Below are 26,545 nucleotides of genomic sequence, written 5' to 3' on the forward strand. Positions count from 1 at the left end.
CGACGCCGGCGCGGTGTCATGCGGTGTCGATGAGGTAGGTGCCGACTGCACCGGAGCCGATACCGGGGTCGATGTCGCGGGATCGGACATCTCGGTACCGAAAAGTAATCGTTGTTGAATTTCACGATTTTTTAAAGTACGTTTTTTCAACGTGGCACAGCGGGTGCAGGTGGACGCCCGATGCTCCGGACCCAGGCACTGTAGGCACCAGTTGTGCGGGTCCGTAAGGGAGATAGGCCGTGCACACCGCTGGCACTTCTTGAACCCTGGCTGAGGGGGCATGAAAGGAAAAACGGCTTCCGCCAAATCGAAGGCTGAGACCTCGATGGTGGCAGAAGGCCCCGCCGGGGAAAAACCAAAAATGAAGAAAAAATACAAGTTTTTTTTTTTTTTTTACAAAAATAAAAGAAAAGAAAAGAGGCAATAGAGCCAAGGGGGTTTTCGCGAGCGGGAAGGCGTGGAGAAAAATTTTCAACTGCCGTTGAAAAACGCGTCTTCTTAGCTCCGCGGAAACTAAGAAACTGGGGACCGCGCGCCTGTGTCGGGCGGGAAGGCACTCGCGCATGCGCGGTGCGGCCTCTAGAACTTTCCAAGTTCTTAGAGTGCAATCACTCTAAAAGTGTCCGTACCGGGGCTCCGTCGGTGCCGTCACCCATCAGTCAAGAATATGCTGCCTGCTTGTCCTGGGATAAATAACTTTACAGTAACTTCAAATCCTGGGGGGAAAAAAATACCACAGTACTATTGTACCTGCACATTTTTTCCAGTAACAAATTACTAAATATAAAATATCAAAACATATCCACAAATGAATTTTGGCCCTTTGAAACCTAGTAATCAGTCATATCAATCATGGAGTAAGATGTCACTCACACCCCCTATAAGTACCAGGCCAGACTAGTCCACCTGACTTCTACTACAGCAACCCCCCTCGCACAATGACGTCAACTCCTCGAGCTCCCGGAGATTCCTTGTTCGCTACAACGTAGGTGTGGGACAGTGTGGTAGAGAGTGAGAGGTCTGATTTGTTCAGTGTCCTGTCCTGCACCATAGGCATCCTGCGCTGCGGTGAAGTTTCCAAGCGAGAGAAGGGGAGGCTTCCCTTGCGCCGTGACTTTTTTTGCGTCATTAGGCATAGGTCAGTAAGGATGAAAACTTACAACTTGCTTCGGGCCTTCCTCGTTGCCGGGTCCTGCCTTCGCAGAAACAGAAAGTAGGCAGGATCCGGCAGCGAGAAAGGCCCAAAGTAAGTAGTAAGTTTCCATCCGTCATTAACCAGTTTCCTGCCTGTCTCCTGCCTTAGCCCGTAGCGAACTCATGCTTCGGGGCTCTAAGGTGTGTGTGCCGGTTTCCCTTCTCTTCTTCCCCCCCCCCCTCGCCCCGGGATGTAACTTCCGGTTTCGGAGGGAATCCGGCACGCATACCTTAGAGCCCCGAAGCATGAGTTCGCATCTCCAAGCCGGTAAGAAAAGAAAACTCACAGGGAAGGTGTTTTGGAAGTGGAGGACCTGAGCTCTGGGGTCAGGAATCCTCAAATTGAACTTTTAAGGACCTCCCTCCTGATTTTCCCCATAGGCTTCAATAGTCTTACTTACTTTGAAATGTGGTGTGCCTGCCTGCTTCAGCATAGGATTTCAGCTGAAATTAAGAGGAAGAAAAATCTGCCTCACACATTCATTGGACAAACCTGGTCTTCTGGCTGCCAGTTGAACTGAACCTCAGATCCTGGGAAACCGTGCCACAAAAGGGGGACAACCACACAGCCAGCCCACTGTTAGTCCCAGCCGAACCGGAAAGAACCCACACAGCCTGTGCTTAAGCACCTGACAATCAGGGATGTGAGCAGCTATGCAGGGGATAACAACTGAGCTATATAAAAAAAAAAGAGACTGATCCCACTAGCAGCAGACTTCTGCCATGAGAATCTGCGTCTTCTCCCAGGCAGAGGTCTCACCAAGAAGGAACCCCCGGGCACTGAGCTTTCAAAGAATGCGGAGCACAAATACTAAAATAACAAAACTGCAGAGCAAATCAAACACACTTCTCAGCAACTTGCTTCAATGAACAAAGGGGACAGGAGCAACTCCCTGGGAAGGAGGAAGCATTGGAAAACATAATTGACAGTTTTCTGCAAGCAACGTGCTGGTTCAGATACAAGACCCTAGCACTCAGGACCATTAGACACATTACACTAGGAACTTGTTACTTGAACGTAAAAGGGGCAACACTAATTATGCCCAGTGCTCAAGTCTAAGTAGGTGTAAAAAGCTGTCCAAAAAATGAATCTAAAGGGCCAAATAAAATTTAAGGACAAGTACAGAAACAAATACAGTAAAACCTTGGTTTGCGAGCATAATTTGTTCCAGAAGCATTGCTTGTAATCCAAAGCACTTGCATATCAAAGCGAATTTCCCCATAGGAAACAATGGAAACTCAAGACGATTCATTCCACAACGCAAAAACTTTAATACTAAATACTATACGTACTTGTATTGCAAGACCTCGCTCTTTTAGAACAGTCACTATACTCCCGCAGCGTCAGAGAGAACCATCGGCTTAGTTGTGATGATGCGATACGTGTATACTGTATGTACTCGTATTGCAAGACTTTGCTCATTTAGAACAGTCATTACATTCTTGCAGCATCAGAGAGAGAAGAACCATCGGCTCAGTTGTGATGTGTGTGTACTGTATGTACTTGTATTGCAAGACATTGCTTGTATATCAAGTTAAAATTTGATCAAATGTTTTGCTTGTCTTGCAAAATGCTTGCAAACCAAGTTACTTGCAATCCAAGGTTTTACTGTATTGAGGAAAATAAGTAAAAGGAAGCAAAAACCTGCATGGGAAAGAGACCGCAAGAACACATCCTCATAACTCTGCAGAAGGTACCCACAAGTGCTGCCAAAAAACAAAGTTACTCACCTGTAGCAGATGTTCTCCATGGATAGCAGGCATATATTTTCACATGTGAGAGATGTCCATCCAGGGAACCTGGCACGGACAATCAAAAGTATACTGTCACTTTAAATTTTAATGACGCCTGTGTGCTGTTCCTTCCCGCCCAACATGGCCCGCGCTGCTCCCAACGCTCATAGGAACTCAATAGTGTCGGAAGCAGCGTGGGCCATTCAGCGCGGCTCCCCGTGCTATAACCGCTAGCGCAGTTTAGTAGAAGAGGGGGTAAGATAGCTCAGAAGCTAACTAGGGGAGTTGGGTGGGTTATAAGAATATATGCCTGCTGTCCTCTGAGAATATCTGCTACAGGTGAGTAACTTTGCTTTCGCTGAGAACAAGCAGGCATAATATTCTCCCATGTGGGACTCCCAAGCTGCTAGGATTATGTCTCTAGGAAGAAAGTTATAGTTAACCATGAGCATGGTAAAACTCAAAGGGCTGGAGGGAAAATTGGCATCTAAGAACAAAATTTTGCAGAACTGCTTGCCCAAACCGAACAGACTTTCCTTCCACAATGATTCTCTAACAGTAAAGGGAAGTGAAGGTATGGATTGAGGACCACGTGGCTGCTTTAAAAATGTTCTCAACTGGTGTAGAGCAAAGATACTGACGTTGCCATGGCTTGCATTTTGTAAGCAGTGACTTGGCCTTCCAGCCTCAGTCCACTCAGAGCAAATGCAAAGGAGATGCAGTCTGTTAGCCAAGTAGAGATGGTTCTCTTGGTGACAGAAACTCCAAGTCTATTGGGGTCAAAGGACACAAAGAGTTGAGAAGATGCTTGGTGTGATTTAAGTAGTAAGCAAGAGCACATTTATAGTCTAAGGTGTGGAGAGATGCTTCAGCAGATTGAGAATGAGACATTGGGAAGAAAACAAGTAGAATAATGGACTCGAGATGAAATTCAGAGAGACTTTACGCAGGAATTTCAGATGTGTTTGGAGAACAACCCTATCATGGTAGAATCTTGTATAGAGTAGCTCTGATAATGAGAGCTTGAAGTTCGCTGACCCTGCATACAGACGTAAAGGCTACAAGGAAAGTCACTTTCTATACAAGATGTGAGTGAAGCGGAAAGAGATTCAAAAGGAGAATTCCATCAATATGGAGAGAACTACATTAAGAGCCCAGGCAAAAGCAGGTATAGTAAAGGCCCTTCATGAACTTGGAAACCAAGGGACGCACAGAATGATTTTCCCAATAGTGTATGAAAGGCACTTATAGCACTAAGGTGAACATGTATTAAAATAGTTTTGAGTCTAGAAATGGAATGGTGAAAGAGATAATCCAGAATAGATGGTAATAGACAAAGTGACTGGATCTAGTGAGTGGGGATCACACCAGACAGAGAAGTAAGTCCATTTAAAACATTAGCATCACACTGTGGAAGGTTTTCTGAGGTTTCAAAAGCAGCTTATACTGGTGCAGATAAGAGTGAAAGCAACTACTCAATGGGTGAAAGATACCATACTGTGATTTCTAATGAGCGCTGAATGGGATGAACGAGAGATTCTTCATTCTGTGCGAGTATTGTTGAAAAAAAAACCTGTAGTGTGATGTTCTCGAACATGGAGCTAGCTGTAAGAGGAGAGAGAGCCAAGGCTGATGTGGCCATTGAGGTGCGATGAGAATCATGGTGCCTTGGTCTTGGCAGTTTGGAGTACAGCTTTCCTGTTGAAATATTGCAGAGAATGCATAGAGGAACTCTCACCAGACTGGTAGAAACATGTCCGATTCCAGACTATTGGGAGTGTAGAGTCTGGAGCAGAGGTTTGTTGTAGTGGAGGGGAAGCAAAAGATCTATTTCACATGTCCCCCAATCTGAAGATCTGATGCAAGACAGATGTGTGACGAGACCATTTGTGAGATTGAGTCTGCTCAGTTTTTCTGTCTCCCTTGAGATAGACTGCTGAGGAAGTTGTTGTGCATAAATTTAACAAGCACTACAGATGTCTGGAGAATGTTGATACAGCCTTGGCAACAACCTTGTTCGGATATTTCTGGAGTTCTAAAAAGCAGAAACAAGTCATTGAGTGGTGCTTTTACAGGAAGCGATGCTTCATATGCCAGTAGTGGATGTAGATGAGGCTAACTAGGAGAACCAGTTCTTTGATGCCCTACCTCTCTTTGGCAGTAAGAGAACTTCTGCTGGAACAAATATCTTAATATTGTAGATGCCTTTCGCCACCATGCATGAAGGCTTCAGGTGCTTGAAGGAAATATTATTTTCTTACAGATGCAGCACATGAATCCAGAGACTAGTGGGATAGCAGACATCTACCAGCAGGTGGAGACAGAGACACTGATTAACAAGTGGTCCTATTGGCTGACATGCCTCCTATATCTTCAGTATTGCTCCTTGCCCAAGCAAACGGAATCAACAATATGCTTATGTAAAAAACACTTCTTTCCCATAACAAATTTAAAAGGTAATAATACAGAATACAACTATCATATTTCCCTATATATAAGCCGCAGCCTATACATGGGTTTTACAAACGTGTGTATGGACTGCAGACTAGTTAAATGGGGTGGCCTATCTACACATTTAAAATCATCCCCCCCCCCCCCCGGTACTTTTATCATTCATCCCCCATACCTTTTTCAAAACCCCCTCGCTGGACGGCTCGAATCTCCAGCAGTGCAGGGCAGTTACTATCTCTTCAGCATCCAGCCTGGCCCTGCACCAGGGGGGTGGGGGGGGGTGGAAGGATGACTGGAAAACACAGCCGGCAGGTAATGTACCGATAAGATAAACCGCGGCTAATACCATAGGGCGGCTTATCTTCCGGTTTTAAAACATAGGTCACCCTTTTCTGAAGCCTATACATGGGAGCAGCCTATATGCAGGGAAATACGGTACCAATAATAGCAAAACTTCTGAAACTTGGAAAAGATAAACTGAACAGTCAATATCCAGGAAGCGTGGGGCTCTGGATTCATCTACTGCATCTAAAAGAAAGAAAATTAACAGGTAAGAACATAATTTTTCCTTCCTTAGCAACAGCAGCAAATGAATCCAGAGACTAGTGGGATGTAGCAAAGCAATCCTCAATCTCGGTGGGAAGTGAACACAGCCTCCGCATTGACCGAAGCACCAAAAGCAGTCTTTGCACGCACTGCCACATCCAACCGGTAATGCTTAGAAAATTTATTCTTAGAAGACCAAGTAGCCGCATGACAAATCTCCTCCAAGGAAAGACGTCTGGACTTGGCCCAAGAAGTAGCCATCGCTCTGGTTGAATGGGCATGACGCTCTTCTGGCAACCGCTTCCCTGCCATCAAGTAAGCGGAAGCAATGGTCTCTTTGACTCAATGAGCGATGGAAGCTTTGAGCGCTGCCATACCTTTGTTGTGTCCCGTGAATAACACAAAGAGGTGATCTGAATGATGAAAATCATTAGTAACCTGTAGATAATGTAGAAGGATTCTACGCACACCTAGGAAATGCAGTGCAGAGAATCGCTCCCCCCAGTCCTCCTCCCAGAAAACAGGAAGGAACAGAGACTGGTTAACATGAAAGGAAGGTACCACCTTAGGAAGAAACAATGGTACCATCCAAACTGACACTCCTGAATCTGAAATGCGCAAAAAGGATCCCTGCAGGACAAAGGCTGCAACTCCGAAACCTGTCTAGCTGAAGCCATTGCCACTAGAAACACCGCTTTCAACGTGATATCCTTTAGAGTCACTTTGGATAACGGCTCACACAGGACTTTCTGTAACCCTCCCAAGAACTACCTTAAGATTCCACTCCGGACAGGTCTTCTTAACAGGTGGCCAAATATAATGTACACCTTTCAGGAATCGAACTACATCAGGCTGAAACGCCAGCGTAGAATGAGATACTTGGCCTCTGTAACAAGCAATGGCCGCCACTTGAACTTAAGGGAATTATATGTCAACGCTTTGGCTATGCCGTCCTACAAAAAAGAAAGAAAGATTAGACAGAGAAGCCTGGAAGGGCAAAATACTCTGAACAGCACACAAAGAATCGAAAACCCTCCAGACTTTAGCATACAACGCAGATGTAGATCTCTTTTTTGCCTGGAGAAGAATCGAAATAACTTACTCCAAATATCCCTTACACCTCAGTCACGACCTTTCAAGAGCCAGGCCATAAGACCAAAGTGGATGGATTTTCCATGTTGATTGGACCCTGGGTGAGTAAATCGTGAGTCACCTGGAATCTCAACAGTTCGCCTGTCGAAAGACCCATCAGATCCGCATACCATGGACAACGCAGCCAATCCGGAGCTACCAGGATCACTGTGCCCTGAAAGCGAGCTATGTGATGTAACACCCGACCGATCATCAGCCAAGGAGGAAACACATAAAGGAGACAACTCGGAGGATTCTTGTGCCTGCTGAAGAATTGAGGAAACTCTGCATTTTGAGACGAGGACATGAGGTCTATCTCCGGAAGACCCCACCTCTGAACTATTAAGTCGAATGCCTGAGTGGAGAGTTCCCTTTCTTCGGGATCTAGAAGATTTCTTCTGAGGAAGTCTGCCTGAACATTTGCTTGTCCCGCAATGTGAGCCACCGAGAGAAGAGGAAGATCAACTTCTGCCCATTGAAGCAGAACCATTGCCTCGCTGGCCAATTGAAGACTTCTTGTACCTCCTTGCCTGTTGATATATGCCACCGCCATAACATTGTCCGAAAAGACTCTTGTTGATCAGTCCTGAATCATGGGCTGAAATGCCTGAAACGCTAGCCTGATTGCTCTCAACTCTAGAAAACTGATTGACCACTGAGACTCCTCCTGAGACCAGACTCCCTGCGCTGAGAACTGAAGGCACTAGCATCCGTTGTAACTATGTTCCAGTCCAGCGTTGCAAGTGGCATTTTTCTTTGAACAGATTGATCTCGCTGAGCCACGAATTCATGGTGAGCGATGCTTGAGTCTACTGTAGACAATTGTCCTGAGACACTGGGGACCACCATGAGAGAAGTGACTGCTACAATGGTCTCATATGAAAGAGAGTCCAAGGCACCACTCTGAGCCGCCACCATATATCCTAGCACCTGGACATAATTCCATACTCAGTCTGGGTGACTGAATAAGAAGATGAACTTGAGACTGCAATTTGTCGCCCCTGTCTCTTGGTAGAACATCTTCCCCAGCTTCATGTTGAGTAGCACCCCCAGATGTTCTAATGATTAGGATAGGGTAAGAGAGCTCTTTGGAAAGTTGATGATCCACCCTAAAGATTGAAGAAGGGAGATCACCTTTTGGGTTACTGACAAACTCTCCTGTCTGGATGACACCCGGATTAATCAGTCGTCCAAGTAAGGATGTACTCAAATCCCCTGTTTGTGAAGAAACGCCGCCACTACTACCATCACTTTTGAAAAAGTCTGGAGTCTTATGCAGGGTCCCCTGCATCTGTGGGAGCTACTCTGCGACGCTTAGCCATTTGAGACTCCACTGGAGGAGAATTAGCAGGGAATAAAGGCAAGTTTAGATCCTTTTTATGTGCAGGCTGAGAGCTCTGCAATAAATAGGCCTTATGCATCAATATTACAAACTCAGGAGCAAATGACACACAATTGTCCTCTACCAACACTGCCTGCACACTGTTATGCAAAACCGGCACTGTAATGAGAGCTGCGGAAGTGCTGACTGTCGCCAAAATTTCCCCTGCCTCTGACTTGCACTGAAACAAAGCAGGCACTGCCGCTAGTGAAGAGGAATTGGGCCGCGCTTCAACTGCATGGAAAGAAACAGTGTTGCCAGACTGGAAGTGTAATTCCTGCCCCACAGCGTCTATGCAGCCAGCCGCACACAGGCCCGATGGTGTTCAGTGCTTCCCACAGTGCGAACACCTTTTCACTGCCTCTGCCGCCATGCCGACGAAGTGAACGTGTGATGCCCACACAAATAATGAAAATAAACATCGCAAAAGAGAAACCAGCAAACACAGCTGATAGAATACCTAACTCGCAGAAACTGACAGAAGCCAGTGAACAGAATACATAACTTGCGGAAACTGACAGATACACTAAACAAACTAAAAATTAAAATTGCTCTTACCAAAACTGACAGGAATTTGCTAAGACTGGTAATTGTAGACTGTCAGCAAAGTCCAATCCATCTACAACAATGTTGTTCTCCCTTACCTTTTTTTATTGGGAAAGAAGAAGAAGAAAAAAAAAAAAGAGAACAACTAATACCCCCCCCAGGTAGGGACCTGGGGGGGTGGGGTGGCCCAAGTGTAACCTCTAAAGCTGGCACAGTTCAGCTGGACACCCCTATCTCACTGAAGGAAATTTCCAACAGTTGTGTAGATCAGTACCTGAAATTGCCCTATTGCACTGAGTGCACCATTTGAAGCCACTAGTTACCTTGGCAAGGATAGAAAAACTGTTAATATGAAGTCAAAGGGCTCAATAGACTGGGGAGGTCAAGTAGATGTCATCTGAAGAAAAAAAAAAAGTTGTTGCTCCCTGAGTTAGGTAAAATTTCAATTTTTCACCCCCCCCCCAAAAAAAAAATGAAGAAAAATGATAGAACACAAAATATGATAAAAATGAAGAAAACGAAGGACGGTGCAAAAAGAACAAAGTTTGATGTGCTTTGAGAGAAATCAAACAGCTTCTCAGCTCTGCAGAAAACTGCAGGTCTCGCGAGCCGACATCAGGCAGGAAGGCACCAGCATGCACTTGGTATGGGTGGTCCTTAAAATTTAAAGTGACAGTACACTTAACTGCCTGTGCCAGATCCTGTAGAAAGTAATACATGCAAGGCAGCTGTCAGATGATATCGCCACATAAGAATACAACTGGCCTTCAGAGAAAGGCAGTTTTAAGACATGTGTAGCAGTGACCTGAAACACTGAATATCATTCATAAGAAGTCAAATGGAAATATCAATAACTAATTGAGAAGCAATGACTAATCTTACAAGGAGTAAATAGGCAGCCGTTATAGGGTAATGATAAAATTAAAATAGAACTAGTACTTTTCTAGGTACCATGTTTCCCCCGAAAATAAGAGTGTCTAATTAATTTTAGGTCCAAAAAAACACACCAAGGCTTATTTTCGGGGGATGTCTTATTTTTTCCCATGTACAATGATCATCTCTCCCTTCCTCTCCTCCACCCCAATTCTTCATCATTCCTTTCTCTCCACCACACATGCATCTTTCTGTCCCTCCCTCCCATCCCCTCCCCCTGCGCAGAACCCTTGAGCAACATCTTTTGATCCCCCTCCCATCCCCCCGTGCAGAACTCTTGAGCAACATCTTTTGATCTCCCATCCCCCTGCACAGAACCCTTGAGCAACATCTTTTGATCCCTCCCATCCCCCTGCGCAGAACCCTTGAGCAACATCTTTTGATCCCTCCCATCCCCCTGCGCAGAACCCTTGAGCAACATCTTTTGATCCCATCCCCCTGCGCAGAACCCTTGAGCAACATCTTTTGACCCCTCCCATCTATACACGCAGAACCTTGCACAGCATCTATCCCTCACTCCCATCCCCCCGCACAGCAGAATCCCACTGACCCTTCCAACACAAGAACGACCTACCTCCCTCCTAACAGCAGCGTCAGCAGCTGTCTGAAGACTGCTTCGCGGCCTTCTCCCCCTTGGGTCTTCCCTGTGCCACATCGCTGATGATATCATCAGTGATGCGGCAGAAGGTAGTACCCAGCAGGAGAAGACCGCAAAGCAGCCTCTTTAGAGTGCTGCAAACGCTACTGTTTGGAGGGAGGTATGTTGGTCTCGTGGCAGGAGGGCCAGCGGGGTTTGGATAGAAGAGATGGAAAGATGCTGTGCAGGGGAATGGGTGGGAAGGTCGGCTGGGGGCACTACTCCCGGCGAATTCAGGGATGAGTCGGAGAGTGTCGGGGACATTTGGGAGGAGCTTCGGGGGCGATCTAGCTAGGGCTTATTTTTGGGGTAGGGCTTATATTAAGACCTACTCCGAAAATCATGCTAGGGCTTATATTGGGGGAAACATGGTAGTATGCCAGTAAGTGTAGAACCTTCCTTTTGAAGGACCTAACCCCCCCCCAAAAAAAAACAAACCCAAAAACCAAACAGATAGTTATTAACAATTACTTGATATTTTGCTTCTACAGATAAAAAGATGAAAGGCTATGCATAATCCTCATTTTGGGCTAGCCACAAAATATCTATTTGTGAGTTGAATCTATGTCCTGTACAAAAACAGATTTATTTAAAAGGTGGAAAAGCCTAACCACTTGTGACTACCTGCCCTCAAGACACATTGCAAAGCAGTTTGAGGGATGGTTTACTTCAAGTGGCTTGGGAGCTGTACATCCAAACCAAAAAAAAAAAATCTGCTACAGCACATCTGCCCAGAAGAGAGTAAGTTGAAAAGGCATCGGTACAAGTCTCAAAAATCTCAGCATAAGTTAAAGAGAATGATAATGGCATTAAGTGTGTGTATATGGGAAGCAACTAAATCATTAGACCATGGTGGGGGAGGGAGAAAATACACCAAGGGAGAAAAAAAACTTCCCCAACTTTTCACACATGGAAAGTCAGATCCCCCACCACAGACCTACCTTTACATTAAACCTAGTACAGCTAAGTTTAGTCATTGAACAATTATATAAAAGCAGACATATTTTACCAATCTCAGGTCAACAGAAAAAGTTCAGTCAAGCAAAAAGGTTAAAAGATAATTCTAGTGAACTATCTAGCTCCTAAAGTTTTATTAGCAATCAACTTTAATATTTTCCTCCATCTCTTTATGAACTGTCCTGAAACCCAGACCTATTTGCAGACTGAGAACCAACTAAGAATCCCCACTGTAGCAGGCTAATTCACTTAGATATTTGATTAGTCATTGGCAATAAAACTATTTGTGTAGCTTGCTATCCATCACATCAGTGCCACACTGTTTAGTTTACTGCATCTAGAATCTGAAAACTGAGTGGCTTTAGTAGAAAATGTCATTCACGACCCATAGTTCTTTGCACCTACAAAGAGCAGCCCCAACCCATGTATCCACACCTAAGTGCGTGGTATTAGCGTACCCGATCTGTACCGTTTTGCAACTGATCAGTAGATGGCAAATGGGAGCAAGCTGTTCCCAATAGCCATCAAGATAGCTGTATCTCGGTTTACCTCGTGTCCTGCAAGCCACAAGGACCCCCCAATTAAACAAAAATTGCCTGAAACTCTCTCACCTTCAAATTTAAAATGCAGAGTACCGCGACCTGTCCACATACGATTCCCGCCCGTACCGTGGAAGGTCATACAGTGAACTTCGAGAGACTGATGAGACTGGAGACAGTCGAGTGCGCTCAATCGTGTAGGTGGCTCCAATGCTGGAGGACCCGGTGGAGGAGCGGCGCAGGGGGCTCCGGTCCCGAGTGAAATAGGAGCTCGGAGGGAGGGGGGGAGGCAGTAGGCGTCGCTCATATGCATCTATGGTGGTAGTTAGGCGCTCTCTCAGTGTGGTACTTTGGAATGGTGGAAATGGGGGCAACCGCCGGTCAGTGTAGAATTCATACGTGGTGGCATATGGCCTCACACGGTATCTTTGGTAGTAGTCGACCACTCCATACCGATCCCGATCATCGTAATATAACCGCTCCCCATACTCTGAGGGGTACGAGGAGGGTCGCAGTGCAGTGTACTGGTTAGCATAGGTATCCGCGTATTCAACCTCATATCCCGTTCGGTCTATGGGACATTCTTTGGACCAATGGCCCTCTTTCCCACAACGGTAGCAGCTGCTCTTGTCTCCCATCCCAGGCGCGGTCCGAAGCTGACTTGTAGATAACTGCACGTGCATTCGTTTGCCTTTAAGAGAGCAGACGCAAGAACAGTTGCTGTAACATATGCCGACATACCAAAACCATACTTTTTATATGAAGCTATACAAACAGAAGATACGCACCCTGTGAAGGCTAGACCAAAATTAAAAACCCCTACAAGCTTTAAGGGCAATCCCCAAAATAGTTGATTGGGCTTTACCTTTACAACTTTGGGAGTTGTCAGTAAAGCTATTTAACCTAAAATTTATCACCCCTCCCCCCAATTAACAGTTAAAATGTACATGCTTATTTTACAACATGTATATTTTCCATCAGGAAGTCTCATTTCAGGGAACATGTTATGGATGGAAAGAAAATTGAAATGCATGTATTGGATCTTTCAATGTAACATTTATTCCTCCCCCTAAGGAAGTCTACAAGCAGATGCAAGACCCTCATAGCTGTAGATAAAATTCTTAAACATACTACAAAAGATCTCTGAAAATCCATCAGATATGAATAAAACTGAGTATTTCATATATTGTAGAGAATGTCACGGTGACAAATTTGTCCTTGTCCCCGCAGGAACTTAAAATTCCCTGTTCCCACGAGTTTTGCTGGTCTCTATCTCTGCCCCATTCCTGTAAGATCTGCCTTAACCGCACAAGCCTTGAACACTTATGATTTTTAAAGTGTTTGAGGCTTGTGCAGATAAGGACAGAGCTTGCAGGAATGGGGCAGAGATAGAGACCAAAAAAACTCAACAGCAGAAATAGCACTGCCAGTTCACTGAAGAGAAACCTCAACAGGAGAAAATAAAGTTCTAGTCACAGCCAGAATTCAGGAGCTAGTTAAATAGTGACCATTTCCTGCTGGGAGATAGAGAATACTGGAGATACAGGAGGAGTGCCAGCCAATGGGACCACCTGTTAATCAGTTTCTCTATCTCCGCCTGCTGGTAGATGTGTGCTATCCCACTGGTCTCTGGATTCATCTGCTGCTGTTGCTAGGGAAAATAACTTGCAGAGATGAGACAATGAGCTCCCGGGTGGACAGGGAAAAATTTGTCTCCGTGTCATTCTCTAATACATTGTTTAAAAAATATTGCCCATCTTTTAGCCTTCAGAGCCCAATTTTCATTGTGCTTGATGGGACTGTTATAAAGGCATAGGTTTACAGCAACCCTTGCTAGCTAATTAATCAAGAAAAGAATATGACATGCTAGCGATGAAAAACATTTAAGGACAGTCCATACTATCTGCTGCAGGAAGCAACAGAAGCTATGATATGGGCCATTCTGTGTCAAGTGGGCTAATTTTAGAAAAGTGCCCCACCTCACCATCATTGATTTTGATGAAACTTTGTATACTGATCTTACATGACCCAAACAAACTGGTAAAGTTTAAGACCCACCAGTGGAATACTTGTGGAGAAATAGCTCTTTGATACCATACCATGGCCATGTATAGTATCCCTGCACAATTTTGGCAACCGAGTCAAAATATTTCCTTGGCCATTCAAGCTAAGCAAATGAAACTTGGCAATCTTATCCAACTTTATATGATCTATTCAATGGAACTAATGCACATTTTCATTTTTGGAAACTGATATAAAAAACCTCAAAGTAGGCTTAAAAAAAATGGACCATGCTAAAAAATTTCAAATTTTAGCCTTCTGTGGCTCCTGCAATGATGAAGTTATCTCTGTAAAATTTTGTCTTATTTTGTGACATGACTATTCTCAAATATACGCTATCAACTTATAATCTTGTTACTTTATAATTTCAATTTAACATTTGTTTTTAGAAAAAAAAAGTCAAAAACTGGGTATTTTTTAACCAGCTTTTACAAAAAAGAATATTCTAAAAATATTTTCAAACTATTAGAAAGAACACGTTTTAGACCCCCTGAAAAAGTTGGTTTTGTTTTTCCAATGCAAGCAAATAGAGCCTGAAAATAAAGGCTAAAGATCATTGAGTTTCCCATAGTTAATAGCATACATTAACATCAAAATATGATCAGCTCTTCAAGTCAAACTGCTTTGCATTGCGTTCCCCCCTCCCTTTAACATAACCGTAGCATGGTTCTTTAGTGTTGGCCCATGGCGGTAACATATCAAATGCTTATAGGAATTCTATGAGAATCGGAGCTGTTACTACGCTAAGGTTTTGAGGGCTATATTTGATTATGTTGGTCCATGGTGATATTGCCAATAATAGTTCAAGGAATTTGAACCAGCGACCTCATTGCCATAGATATCATTCCCGACAGCTGTGCAATACCAGCCACAGGTGAGTCTCTTAGTTCAGGTTCCCAAGGCTGTAGTTTTGGTTTCTTCACTGAGGTTCAACAGCCTTCATTCAGTGGGTGTGTCTGGTTCCCAAGCCTAAGGTGGGTAACTTCTATTGTTTCCCAAGCCTAAATTCTGACTGCTTTTAGTATTCATTCATTGCATTTTGCTGAATTTATGCACATCTAAATAGTTGCTTGAAACTGATATTGTCAACCAGATGATGTAAATCAGTGCTCTTCAACCGCTGGTCTGCAGAAATTTCCTGCCGGTCTACAGATTTTATAGTATTTAGTGACTCTCGGCGTGACACATCATCCGTTTGTTCTTACTGTATTTTTATTAGAATTCTTTGTGACATATGTTTTTCCCCTTTTCTACCAAGGACCCCTGATGAAGGTTGTCCGAAACACGGACCGTGTCGGGTCCCTTGTTTGGTAAAAAGGTTTTTAATTATACTTTGGTTGTCACAATAAATTTTGCCTACATCGTTGTACATTTCTGCAGTTTTGGTTTGTTTGTTCCTGAAGTGTAGTCCAATAAAATGGTTTATTATTTTCAATTTTTGTTTTATTTCTATTTGTTAATTTGTAAAGTGGTGATTGTCGGTATTTTCAAATTTACATCTGCTATATTTATATTTTGCAGAGTATTAGGGGGCTATGTGTCATTGTTTCTGTGGTGTTTCACTGTATGCAGTTTGGTTTCTTGGCGGTTCAGTTTAACCTTTATCAACATATTTCTATTTTTAATTTGTGATTACTTATTCCATACTGGGTGAGGGTGTATCAATATTCTGTGTGTATGAAGGATCTTAAACTTTACCAGAGTTCGTTTGGATCATGTAAGATTCAGCATACAAAGTTTCATAAAACTCTGTGATGGTGAGGTGGGGAGCCCTAGACTACTTGACATGGAATGACCTATAAGGAAGGCAACAGCAGATTAAGGCCTCCTAACAGTAGTGCCGCCCGATTCAGGGACAATTTTTTCAATTCGATTCAGCCTATTGAATAGATTTTTCAATTCAATTTTCCCGCCTAATTGGGCATTTTTTTTTTCCCAAAAGTCCTGTTGGATTTATTTTGTAATCCTTTCACCCACCCCACTTTGCCTTCTAAAACCCCACGCTGGCGCTGTGGTGTAAACAAAAACACTTTTCCTCTCCGTTAGGTCCTAGCTCACGCTCACTGTCTAACACTGATCTGGGAGAATACACATTTCAAATCTAATTTTAATCACAAAATAGAAAATGAAATTATTTTTTCTACCTTCTACTGCCATATTCAACATTTGTTTCTTTCCCACTGTCTACTATCTTTCTCTCTTCCGCTCTGCCTTGTGCCCTGGGTCAAACCTCTATTCCCCTCCATGCATCTCTCTTTTCTTTCTCTCTATCATGTGCAACATTTCTTTCTCTGTCCCCATGCACGTAGACAAACATGATTTAATGAGATGGAGTCAGCATGGGTTCAGCCGAGGGAGATCTTGCCTTACCAATTTGCTTGACTTCCTTGAAGGTGTGAATAATGTGGATAAAGGTGAGGCAGTTAATATAGTATATCTAGATTTTCAGAAAGCTTTTGTTAAAGTTCCTCAAAGATGCTCCTGAGAAAATTAGAGTCGTGGGATAGATGGCAAAGTTCAGTTGTGGATTAGGAATTGGTTAGCGGATAGAAACAGAGGGTAGGGTTAAATGGTCATTTTTCTCAATGGAGGAGAGTAAACAGTGGAGTGCCACAGGGGTATGTACTGGGACTGGTGCTATTTAACTTATTTATAAATGATCTGGAAATTAGAACAATGAGTGAGGTGATTAAATTTGCAGATGACACTAAACTGTTCAAAGTTGTTAAAACGTATTCTGATTGTGAAAAATTGCAGGTGGACTTTAGGAAATTGGAAGACTGGGCATCCAAATGGCAGATGAAATTTAATGTGGACAAATGCAAAGTGATGTATATTGGGAATAATCTGAATCACAGTTACCGGATGCTAGGGTCCACCTTGGGGGGGGGGGGGGTTAGCGCTCAAGACAAGGATCTGGGTATCATTGTTGACAATATGATGAAACCTTCCACCCAATGTGCAGCAGCGGCCAGAAAAGCAAACAGGATCTCCTGTATGAGGAAAGACTGGGTAAGTTACAGCTAAACTCACTCGAGGAGCATAGAGAGATGGGGGATATGATTGAGACGTTCAAATATGTCATGGGTCATATTGAGGTGAAAGAGGATATCTTTTTTTTTAAGGGACCTACGGCGACAAGAGGACATCCTGCATAGGGGGATGGGAGATTTCATGGTGACACCAGGCAATACTTCTTCACCGAGAGGGTGATTGTCATTGAAATAGTCTTCCACTGCAGGTAATCCAGGCCAGCAGCATGCTGGACTTCAAGAGAAAATGGGATAAGCATATGGGATCACTTCAGGGAAGAATTTAGGAGGTGGGTCATTAGAGTGGGCAGACTTGTTGGGCCATGGTCCTTTTCTGCCATCACATTCTATGTTTCTATGATGCTGGGAATTATTTAAAAAAGGGTTGGTTAACAAGACTAAGAATGTCATAATGCCCCTGTATCGCTTCATGGTGCGACCTCATTTGGAGTATTGTGTTCAATTCTGACCTCCTTATCTCAAGAAAGATATAGTTGCGTTAGAAAAGGTTCAAAGAAGAGTGACCAAGATGATAAATGGGATGGAACTCCTCTCATATGAGGAAAGACTAAAACAGTTAGGGCTCTTTAGCTTGGAAAAGAGACGGCTGAGGGGAGATATGATTGAAGTCTACAAAATCCTGAATGGAGTAGAACAGGTACAAGTGAATCAATTTTTTGCTCCATCAAAAATTACAAAGACTAGGGAACACTCAAAGTTACAGGGAAATACTTTTAAAACCAATAGGAGGAAATTTCTTTTCACTCAGAGAATAGTTAAGCTCTGGAACGCGTTGCTAGAGGATGTGGTAAGAGCGGATAGTGTGGCTGGAAAGGTTTGGACAAGTTCCTGGAGGAAAAGTCCATAGTCTGTTATTGAGATAGACAAGGGGGAAGCAACTGCTTGCCCTGTATTGGTAGCATGGAATATTGCTACATCTTGGGTTTTGGCCAGGTACTACTGACCTGGATTGGCCACCGTGAGAATGGGCTACTGGCCTTGATGGACCATTGGTCTGACCCAGTAAGGCTGTTCTTATGCTCATCTCTCCCTGTCCTCCACCCTATATCCAAAATTTCTCCCTCTCCTCCACCATATGCAGGATTTCTCCCTTACCTCCCACCCATCCTGTGTGCAGCTTTGCAGCCCCCTGTGCAGTAGTTTTCCATCCCCCTGTGCAGCAGCACCCCTTTGACCCTACCACCCGAGACCAGACACACCTCAGAGGCCTCCTAATGCAGCAGTGCTCTGAACGCTGCTTTGCGGCCTGCCCTGCTGAGGGCTTCCCTCTGCTGCATCACTAATGACATCATCAGAGGGAAGGCCCTGGTGGGGCAGGCCACGAAGCAGCCCGTTCAGAGCACTGCTGCTTTAGACCTCGGAGATATGTCAAGTCTCACTGGGGTGGGGATTCATTGCTGAATTTGCAAATCCGATTTTCTCAGACAACAAATCAATTCACCAAAGTGAATTGGAGAATTGATTCAAATCGACGAATCGGGCAGCACTAGTCAACAGGGGCAGGGCTGGGGGCATACCCCTCCTCCTCTCTGGCCTTTCCTGAGTGTCAAAAAAAACCCTGGTCTGTCTTAAACCTTTATTCAAAAAACCCATTTTAATATTTTTTTACCTTAAACAATAAAAACAATCCCATCCCAAAATCTATTTCCTCCTATTCTCACTTATCTAATCCATGAAGGTCACTAGCAAAAGTGGTGGTTAACAGTAGCAGCAATCAGACAGGGCCCTGTGTCAATGTGCACTCACAGATGTTAATACTCTGTACAGCAGGGCTCCCAGACTCAAGGTCTATAAAGCCACATGCAGCACTTAGCCCTTCATTCTTTCCCTATCTCTACATTAGATCCAGCCCCCAGAGAAGTCTGTTTTGCCTTACCTATTCACTAACATTCTACTTTCTCCTGCAGCCAGCCAGCTGGCCATAAATAGCCCAGCTTTAGGCTCTGTGGTCCTTTGCTCAGTGCTCTCTCACCAAGACTCTCCTCCTTGTGGTAGGAAAGTAATCCTAAGAATAAAATGAGTGGCAGGTCCAAGAAAAAAAAGTTACTTACCTGTAGTAGTTGCTCAAGGGCAGCAGGACACATCTCGCATGTCATTCATGTACAGACACTTGTCTCTAGTTCAGGGGTAGGGAACTCCGGTCCTCAAGAGCCATATTCCAGTTGGGTTTTCAGGATTTCCCCAATGAATATGCATTGAAAGCAGTGCATGCAAATAGATCTCATGCATATTCATTGGGGAAATCCTGAAAACCCAACTGGAATACAGCTCTCGAGGACCAGAGTTCCCTACCCATGTTCTAGTTAATAGCATTTAAACTCCAAGGGTAGAAAGGAAGGTAAGTAAAGATATGTATCCTGATGTCCTCAGAGAGCATCTGTTACAGGTTAAAGTAACTTTTCTAAGGACCAGCTGCATATTCATATCCTCATATGTGGGACTCCCTAGTTAGTCTGCCTTCAATGATAAAATGTTGGAATAAAATGATCCATGGGAGGCTTCAATTGAAGATGCAAGTACCTCACAAAAAAGATGTAAACAGATGAAATGTTAACACTTAACACACTAATTAAAAGTCGGCCTTCCAACAGTAATCAATTTAAAAGTGAAAATCACTATAAGGAGGAAAAAAAGACCTCGGAAACCACATGAAAAGCAAGTCAGCAAATAATGTCATCCTCAGTTGCCGAATGTACCTCCAGGCCGAATCTCTATGGAAAAAAAAACATAACAGATTAATAAAGGAACAAAGGGGAGGACCCTATATACATCTGCTGTGACTAAAGGAAAGAAAATTATCAGGTAACAATTTTTCCTTCCTTGTCATCAGCAGCAGATGGGACAAGTCTTTGACAGTCTGCTGGCGACGCATTCAGCGAAACTGGACCACACTATCTCCAACCTGCTGATAACAACAAACGACTACAAATATTTTCGTAAAGAAATCAAAACCCACCTATTCAAAAAATTTATACAGATGGCTTAACCTCAACCGGACTCCCCTCAACGCAACTCTCCCCTCCTCCCCCCTTCACCAGTTCCCTTCTCTTTAGCCTCAAGCATGTCAACTGCTTCCCTAACGGTATATATACTGGATCTGCACTATTTCCTATTTGTACAGCATCTTGTAGCTCTTGAAATATACAGCTCCATTATTCTTGTAACTTCTCCTGTAATTATCCTGGAAATGTCCAGTTGTCTCTTTTGTAATCCGCCCAGAACTGCAAGGTTGAGAATAGAAATCAGTAATGTAATGTAATGTAATATAACAAGTAGTAGCAAAGCAGTCATCAGTAGGGTAGGACAGTAAACAGAATGTAGAAAGGAGATATCAAGTCAAGCAGTCCACCATTCCCCAAGGAATTGAAGGATGGGCCAAAGTAGAACCGCCACCTCCAAGAAACACCCAACCAAAGATACTCTACCCTGGATGGAATTATCTGCCCCACCAAAGGAGAGACCAGAAACTGTGCACCAGGCTTCCGAAGAGCAAGACCTATTCCACTCCATGGAAAGAACTAAACCACTAGGACAATCCTGCCAAAGTTTGATGTTGAAGAAACCAAACCTGAGCTGCCAGAGAACCCAGATAAGACAGGAGCGTCACTCTGACGCAAAGGCAGACATCAGGGAAGATACAGCCCCCCCTTATGGATGGAGCTGCGTCAAGGATATATACTTGACAGCTAAGAAAGGTGTCTCGCTCACCAGCCAGCAAAAGAATGCACAACTGAGATATTGGGCTGTGTCTGACGCTGGAAATAGGGCTGCACTTAGCAGTGAGCGATCAAGCTGTGCTTTATGAAAGAGCTGCACACAATCTTCAAGTGATTGAACAGTGGGCGGCCACCATCAATGGAGCCTTGCCAACCAGGCATCTGGAGCTGTGCTCTACATCTGGAGATAGACCTACAGTTGCACCAAAATGAGCAGGAGGCGCCCCACTCTACATCCGGAAATGGAGCTGGACTGAAGAAGCGCTATGTTCTACAACCAGAGTTTATTCAGAGATGAAGCTAAGCCAAACAGGCAGGAGGTGCCAGGCAGCCTGGCAAAAAGGTGGTGGTGTGCTGAAGAAATCAGCAGTAGAGCTATGCAGAACTGCCAAGAGAAGCGCACCACCTTCAGCAATGATGGTCCATCAGAGAAATGGCCCTCACCTCGCACCCAGAGGTGGAGATTTACAGAAGAGTCAGGGGAATCCCACTCCCTATGCCGAGATAGAACCAGTGGGAATATCCAGGAAGGGCCAATCCATCTCAAGATGGAGCCATGAGGCGGAGGTATGTTATAAGCTAGAGGCCATAGGAATCAAACTAAACTGCTAGATGAAGCATGCTCTACTTTCAGCAATGAAACTAAGTGGAACTGCCAGGAAAAAGCAGCAAGCTATCTCCTGAGATGTGACAAGTCAGCTAAAATACTGTGCTCACTATCTGAAGAAATAGGTGACGCTGCACCAAATGTGACAAGACAGAAACCTTATGCCCACAATGCTGAACCAGTCCCAAGTAGAGTGAAGCTCAATAGGGGCCAATCATTTAGCCATATATGAATCAAGAGAAGATATTGAAACCATACATGAACCAAGTGCTCAATATTGGAAGCGCAAAGCATCTACAACACTCCCAGAGCTGGCTCTCGCCACTGTGGACCCAGGCTAAGAACAGACACAGCCTTCCAAATCAAGTGGACCAGGGGTCCAGGCTCGATCTCCCTCCCATTGAACTACCCCCCCCCCCAAACAACAAAAAAGTTAGTACCACCCTGTGCAACCTCTGGAACCTACGTGAGCTTGCCTCCCTTAATGGACCAGCAAACTACAAGACCGTTACCTCGAGTCATATTAGGTCCAGCCTTACTAGGTCACAATTAACATCACAAAAACATGCATCCTTTGCAAGTACAGAATCCTAAGTAATATAAAGCCATCTCTGGTGCCCTAAGTGCAAAATTCAACTAAGCTAAAGAAGACATTTAGAATGCAGGCAAGCCTGTTGAGCCTACCTGCTGGCTGCGTACCCCATAGTTGAGGCATGATCACGACCAGCCATAGAGACCAGGGATGTCAAGACACCAGACATGAAAATTCTACAGGAAATCCAGACTACTAGCCTCAGCTATGAGAACTTAAGAGTTTGCCATAATGGGACTGATTGAAGGATTTTCAAGCCCAGAAATCTGTTTCCAACAAAGCCAACCCAGGTCACAAGATCCCAGTAGGCAAAAAAGTACTCCATGCTGCAAATCCAAGGAATAAGCAATGAATTTCCCCAAGCTCTCTTAATAAAAGCTTATGGAAAGATGGAGCAGAACGGAAATCTGAAGTGAAGATATAGCAACAGAAACTGTAGATCCCATTCTTCGTAACCAGACTCAGGACAAGAAAAACGGACATCAGGGAATGCAGAAGGGCTCTCTCCCCCCCCCCTGTGAGACACAGTGGGGGAAAGGAGTGGAGCAGAAGGTACCTGGAACCAAGGTCTCTGCTGTAATACCATACTACACTGTACATAGAAACATAGAAATTGACGGCAGATAAGGGCCACGGCCCATCCAGTCTGCCCACCCTAATGACCCTCCCCTGCCTTTACTTTGCGAATAGATCCCACGTGTCGATCCCATTTGGCCTTAAAATCAGGCACGCTGCTGGCCTCAATCACCTGAAGTGGAAGACCATTCCAGCAATCAACCACCCTTTCGGTGAAAAAGAATTTCCTGGTGTCACCACGCAGTTTCCTGCCTCTGATTTTCCACGGATGTCCTCTTGTTGCCATGGGACCCTTGAAAAAGAAGATATCTTCCTCTGCATCGATGCGGCCCGTGAGATACTTGAACGTCTCGATCATGTCTCCCCTCTCTCTGCGCTCCTCGAGCAAGTATAGCTGTAATTTATCTAACCATTCTTCGTACGGGAGATCCTTCAGTCCCGAGACCATCCGGGTGGCCATTCTCTGGACCGACTCCAGCCTCAGCACATCCTTACGGTAATGCGGCCTCCAGAATTGCATACAGTATTCCAGGTGGGGTCTCACCATGGATCTATACAGAGGCATAATGACTTCAGGCTTACGGCCGACGAAACCCCTGCGTATGCAACCTATGATTTGTCTTGCCTTGGAAGAAGCTTGCTCCACTTAATTGGCAGTCTTCATATCCTCACTGACGATCACCCCTAAGTCACACAGTGCATGGAGAAAGTATTAAACTAGACTCACCTTTCTACAAAGAAGCTGGACATAAATGGAACATCTTTCACAGGCAGAATCCTCACAGAAGTCCATTCCCCCATGAAAGAAAGCCACTGATTAGAAGTGGTGTGGCATGATGGTCGGATCTCACGTAGCTCAGTCCCAATGCAAACACTTAAAACTTTTGAAATAAACATTGATCCCCAAAACTCTGCCCAGACCATAAAGACTGATCCAGCATGTTAGTTGAGCAGGACAGAATGACAAGTCGTAGGAAGGCAACTCACAAAACTACAAATTGGTAGGGCGACAAATGGTAGTATGCATAAAGTCCTTACCAACTGCTGTTCTACGAATTGACTTCCTGGCAGTAGTATGAGTGATAATTACCTTTTATATGTGCCACTGCCTCACAGGACACCGCTTCAACGGGGCTGCTGTTTTTCCAATGGAGTCCAAGTCTTGCAGAGAAGTGAAAAACTCTTCACAAAGACAAGGGCAGCTGTGGCTGACCTGGAAGCCTTGCTCAGACATCACAGCGAAACTCCCTCCGGCATTGGAGGGAAGGTTTCAGGGTCAGCATAATCAGTCCTTCAGATCCTACCAGAAAGAGAAGCCTGCCTATGGCCTACCAGAGGTACACACCTGTGGGAAGGGGGCAACTGCTGGTAGAGTCAACTTTTCTTCTATTTTTAATCTTTTTTTCTTGCTCACGGTGAAGCTACAAATAGAACCAAAAAGGGAGAGCTGCTGGGCTGGAGGGAAGGCGGGGGAGCACCGGCACTTGAAGTGGAGCAGCTCGTACCTGTCCTTAGTGAGGAGGGAAGGCAGGGAGCACTGGCGGCTGGAAGTGATGTGGCAGCTGCAAAAAAACAGGAAGCTTTCTTTTGTTTAATTCTTCTCCTGTACGCAGTGCAGCCATTAAAAAAAAAACAAACCCCACGAAAAATAAGAGAAAGGGATTGGGACTTGTATACCGCCTTTCTGTAGTTTTACAATCACATACAAAGCAGTTTACATACAGGTACTTCAAGCATGTTCCCTGTCCCAGTGAGGCCACAATCTAGGAAGCCAGTTTCCTACCAATTGTTGTAGACCTTTCAAGCGGATAACACAAATGCATCATAACACATCATGATCCTCATCAGGAGATCTGGATAAGGCAAATTCCATTCTAGACGTTTCTGCACAGGTTAAAATCTGAGTAACCATTCAGCTTTTCTGTCCAATATGCATATAAAAAAGGGAAAATTAGCTAGACTTATTCTAGAATGTTGCTCGAGTAAGACCTGGGCTTCAGTGTGTCTCTTATATTTTTAAGTTTTTAGTTATATTTAGTTTTATTTTGTTGGGTTTCTACTTTTATTTTGTTCCTTTCATCTACCTTATTCATAGTTTTACAGGGTTCTGTACTTTTTTCTTTTAGTTTTCACTTGGGCAAGTCAGAAAACATCTTGGATAGGAGTTTGACAGTTATAGAATCACAGCATAACTGTCTACTAACCTAAAGGCCTGTAAAGGTTAATTATCCCAGGACAAGCAGGCAGGTATTCTCACATATGGGTGACGTCATCGACGGAGCCTGGATGCGGACACCTCACAAGCAGACTTGCTTGAAGAAACTCGAAGTTTCGAGTCGCCCGCATCGCGCATGCACGAGTGCCTTCCCGCCCAGCGTAGGGTGCGTCTCCTCAGTTTTCTGCGGAGCCGAGAAGTCCGTCTGTGACTCTGCATTAACTTCGCTACTTGTGCCTTCTCTGAACCACGGTTTGTAACTTTTTTCCTCATGAATCGCTGTTCTTATTTTATTTTCAGTTTTAAAAAAAAATAAATAAAATTTTTCCTCTTCTGTCCGTTTTCCGGGACAGGCCGCTCGGCCGCAGCCCGAGGGCTTCGATCTTGCGGCGGCTATTTTCACTTCTATGTCCCGGCCTGTCAAGAAGTGTAGCAAGTGCCAGCGCGCGATCTCTTACGGACCCACACTGTCGCTGCCTCAAGTGCCTTGGGCCGAAAAATCATCCTAGGTCGTGCCTGCACCTTGCTATGCTTCAGCTTCAAGCTTTCAATCGTCATTGTATTTTGGTGGACAACCTCTTCGAGATGGAATCTTCTACTGATTGCTCGACTTCGAAGGCGACCTCGGCCTCGACTCCTACCGAGGTTCCTCCTGCTTCTATTGCTTCCACCTCGAGCCTCATCAGACCTTCGTCGTTTGCAGCGGCTCTTTCTTCAACATCTGCTGTATCTTCCCCTGTTTCCTCAGATCAGATAGCTCAGCAGTCGGTTCCAGCGGTAGTGATTAAAGTGCTTAAGACTTCCAAGTCGAAGCACACTCACACTACCTCGAAGGAACCTCCAGCCAAGGCAGGTGGTCCGGTTTCAGACGCGGATCCATCCTTGCCGGCTTTTTTTCCAGACCATGTTGAAGAAGCAATTCATTCAGTTCCTTACTAATATGGGAACGAAGCTTCTTCCTCTTATCCAGCCTGGGCATTCAGCAGTCTCCCGCGAGGACGAGCCACTTCCACTACCTCAGGCTGACCTTACACACTCTTTGCAGGGAGCAGAGTCTCTGCGAGTGTCTGGTCTGGCATCAGTGCACGTACAGCAAGGAGTAGATTCTATGCAAGTGCCTCGGAAGGAATCTTCACACTCTATACAAGGAACAGAGTCTTTGGGAGTGCATCGAGATTCCTTCACTAAGCCTCTGGAGTTTTGATCTACAGCCTCCAGTACCATACATTCGTTGATACCATCGGTTGCTTCCATCTCCGAGGCGAAGCCTCCTCGATCTTCGAGATCTGCTTCCAGGCACAGTTCTCATCGACGATCGAGGCCTTCTTCGAGGCATCCTTTCAGGCATAGTTCTTCTTCTAAAGAAAGACCTTCTTCCACTAAGCCTCGATCTACTCCAACCTTGACTAGACTACTGACTCCTCGTTAGAGGTCTCCAATGCCAGACCGCAAGGATATCCCGGTTTCGATTGCCTCGTCCAAGTCACCATATTCCTTTGATGCCTTTTTTCCTGCCGAAGCTTCATCTTCGACCCAGGCTGCGTCGACGTCCTCAAGTCCTTCTCGAGGCAAAGCATTAGCAGATCAGCTATCTTTCTCATTTTTTCTTCGTCAGATGGCTGTGGACTTGGATCTTCAATTAGATACTGGCTCCAAATACTCTAAGGATCTAGAAG

At 44.7% G+C, this 26,545-nt stretch overlaps 1 protein-coding gene across 2 annotated transcripts in view; it reads right to left on the reverse strand.

The window, feature by feature from the left end:
• The window catches only part of LOC117366026 (RNA-binding protein 4B-like), a 106,889-nt gene that overhangs the window by 30,382 nt on the left and 49,962 nt on the right, over positions 1-26,545 (reverse strand). Inside the window, exon 3 of one of the 2 annotated variants that reach the window (XM_033957055.1) lies at positions 12,122-12,740. The exons of the other annotated variant lie outside the window; for it this stretch is intronic. Within the exon in view, the coding sequence (XP_033812946.1) occupies positions 12,130-12,740 (611 nt within the window). The 3' untranslated portion in view covers positions 12,122-12,129. The remainder of the gene's footprint in view (positions 1-12,121; positions 12,741-26,545) is intronic. 2 annotated transcript variants of the gene reach the window in all.

This window comes from Geotrypetes seraphini, chromosome 8, assembly GCF_902459505.1.
Source record: "Geotrypetes seraphini chromosome 8, aGeoSer1.1, whole genome shotgun sequence".
Taxonomy (NCBI): domain Eukaryota; kingdom Metazoa; phylum Chordata; class Amphibia; order Gymnophiona; family Dermophiidae; genus Geotrypetes; species Geotrypetes seraphini.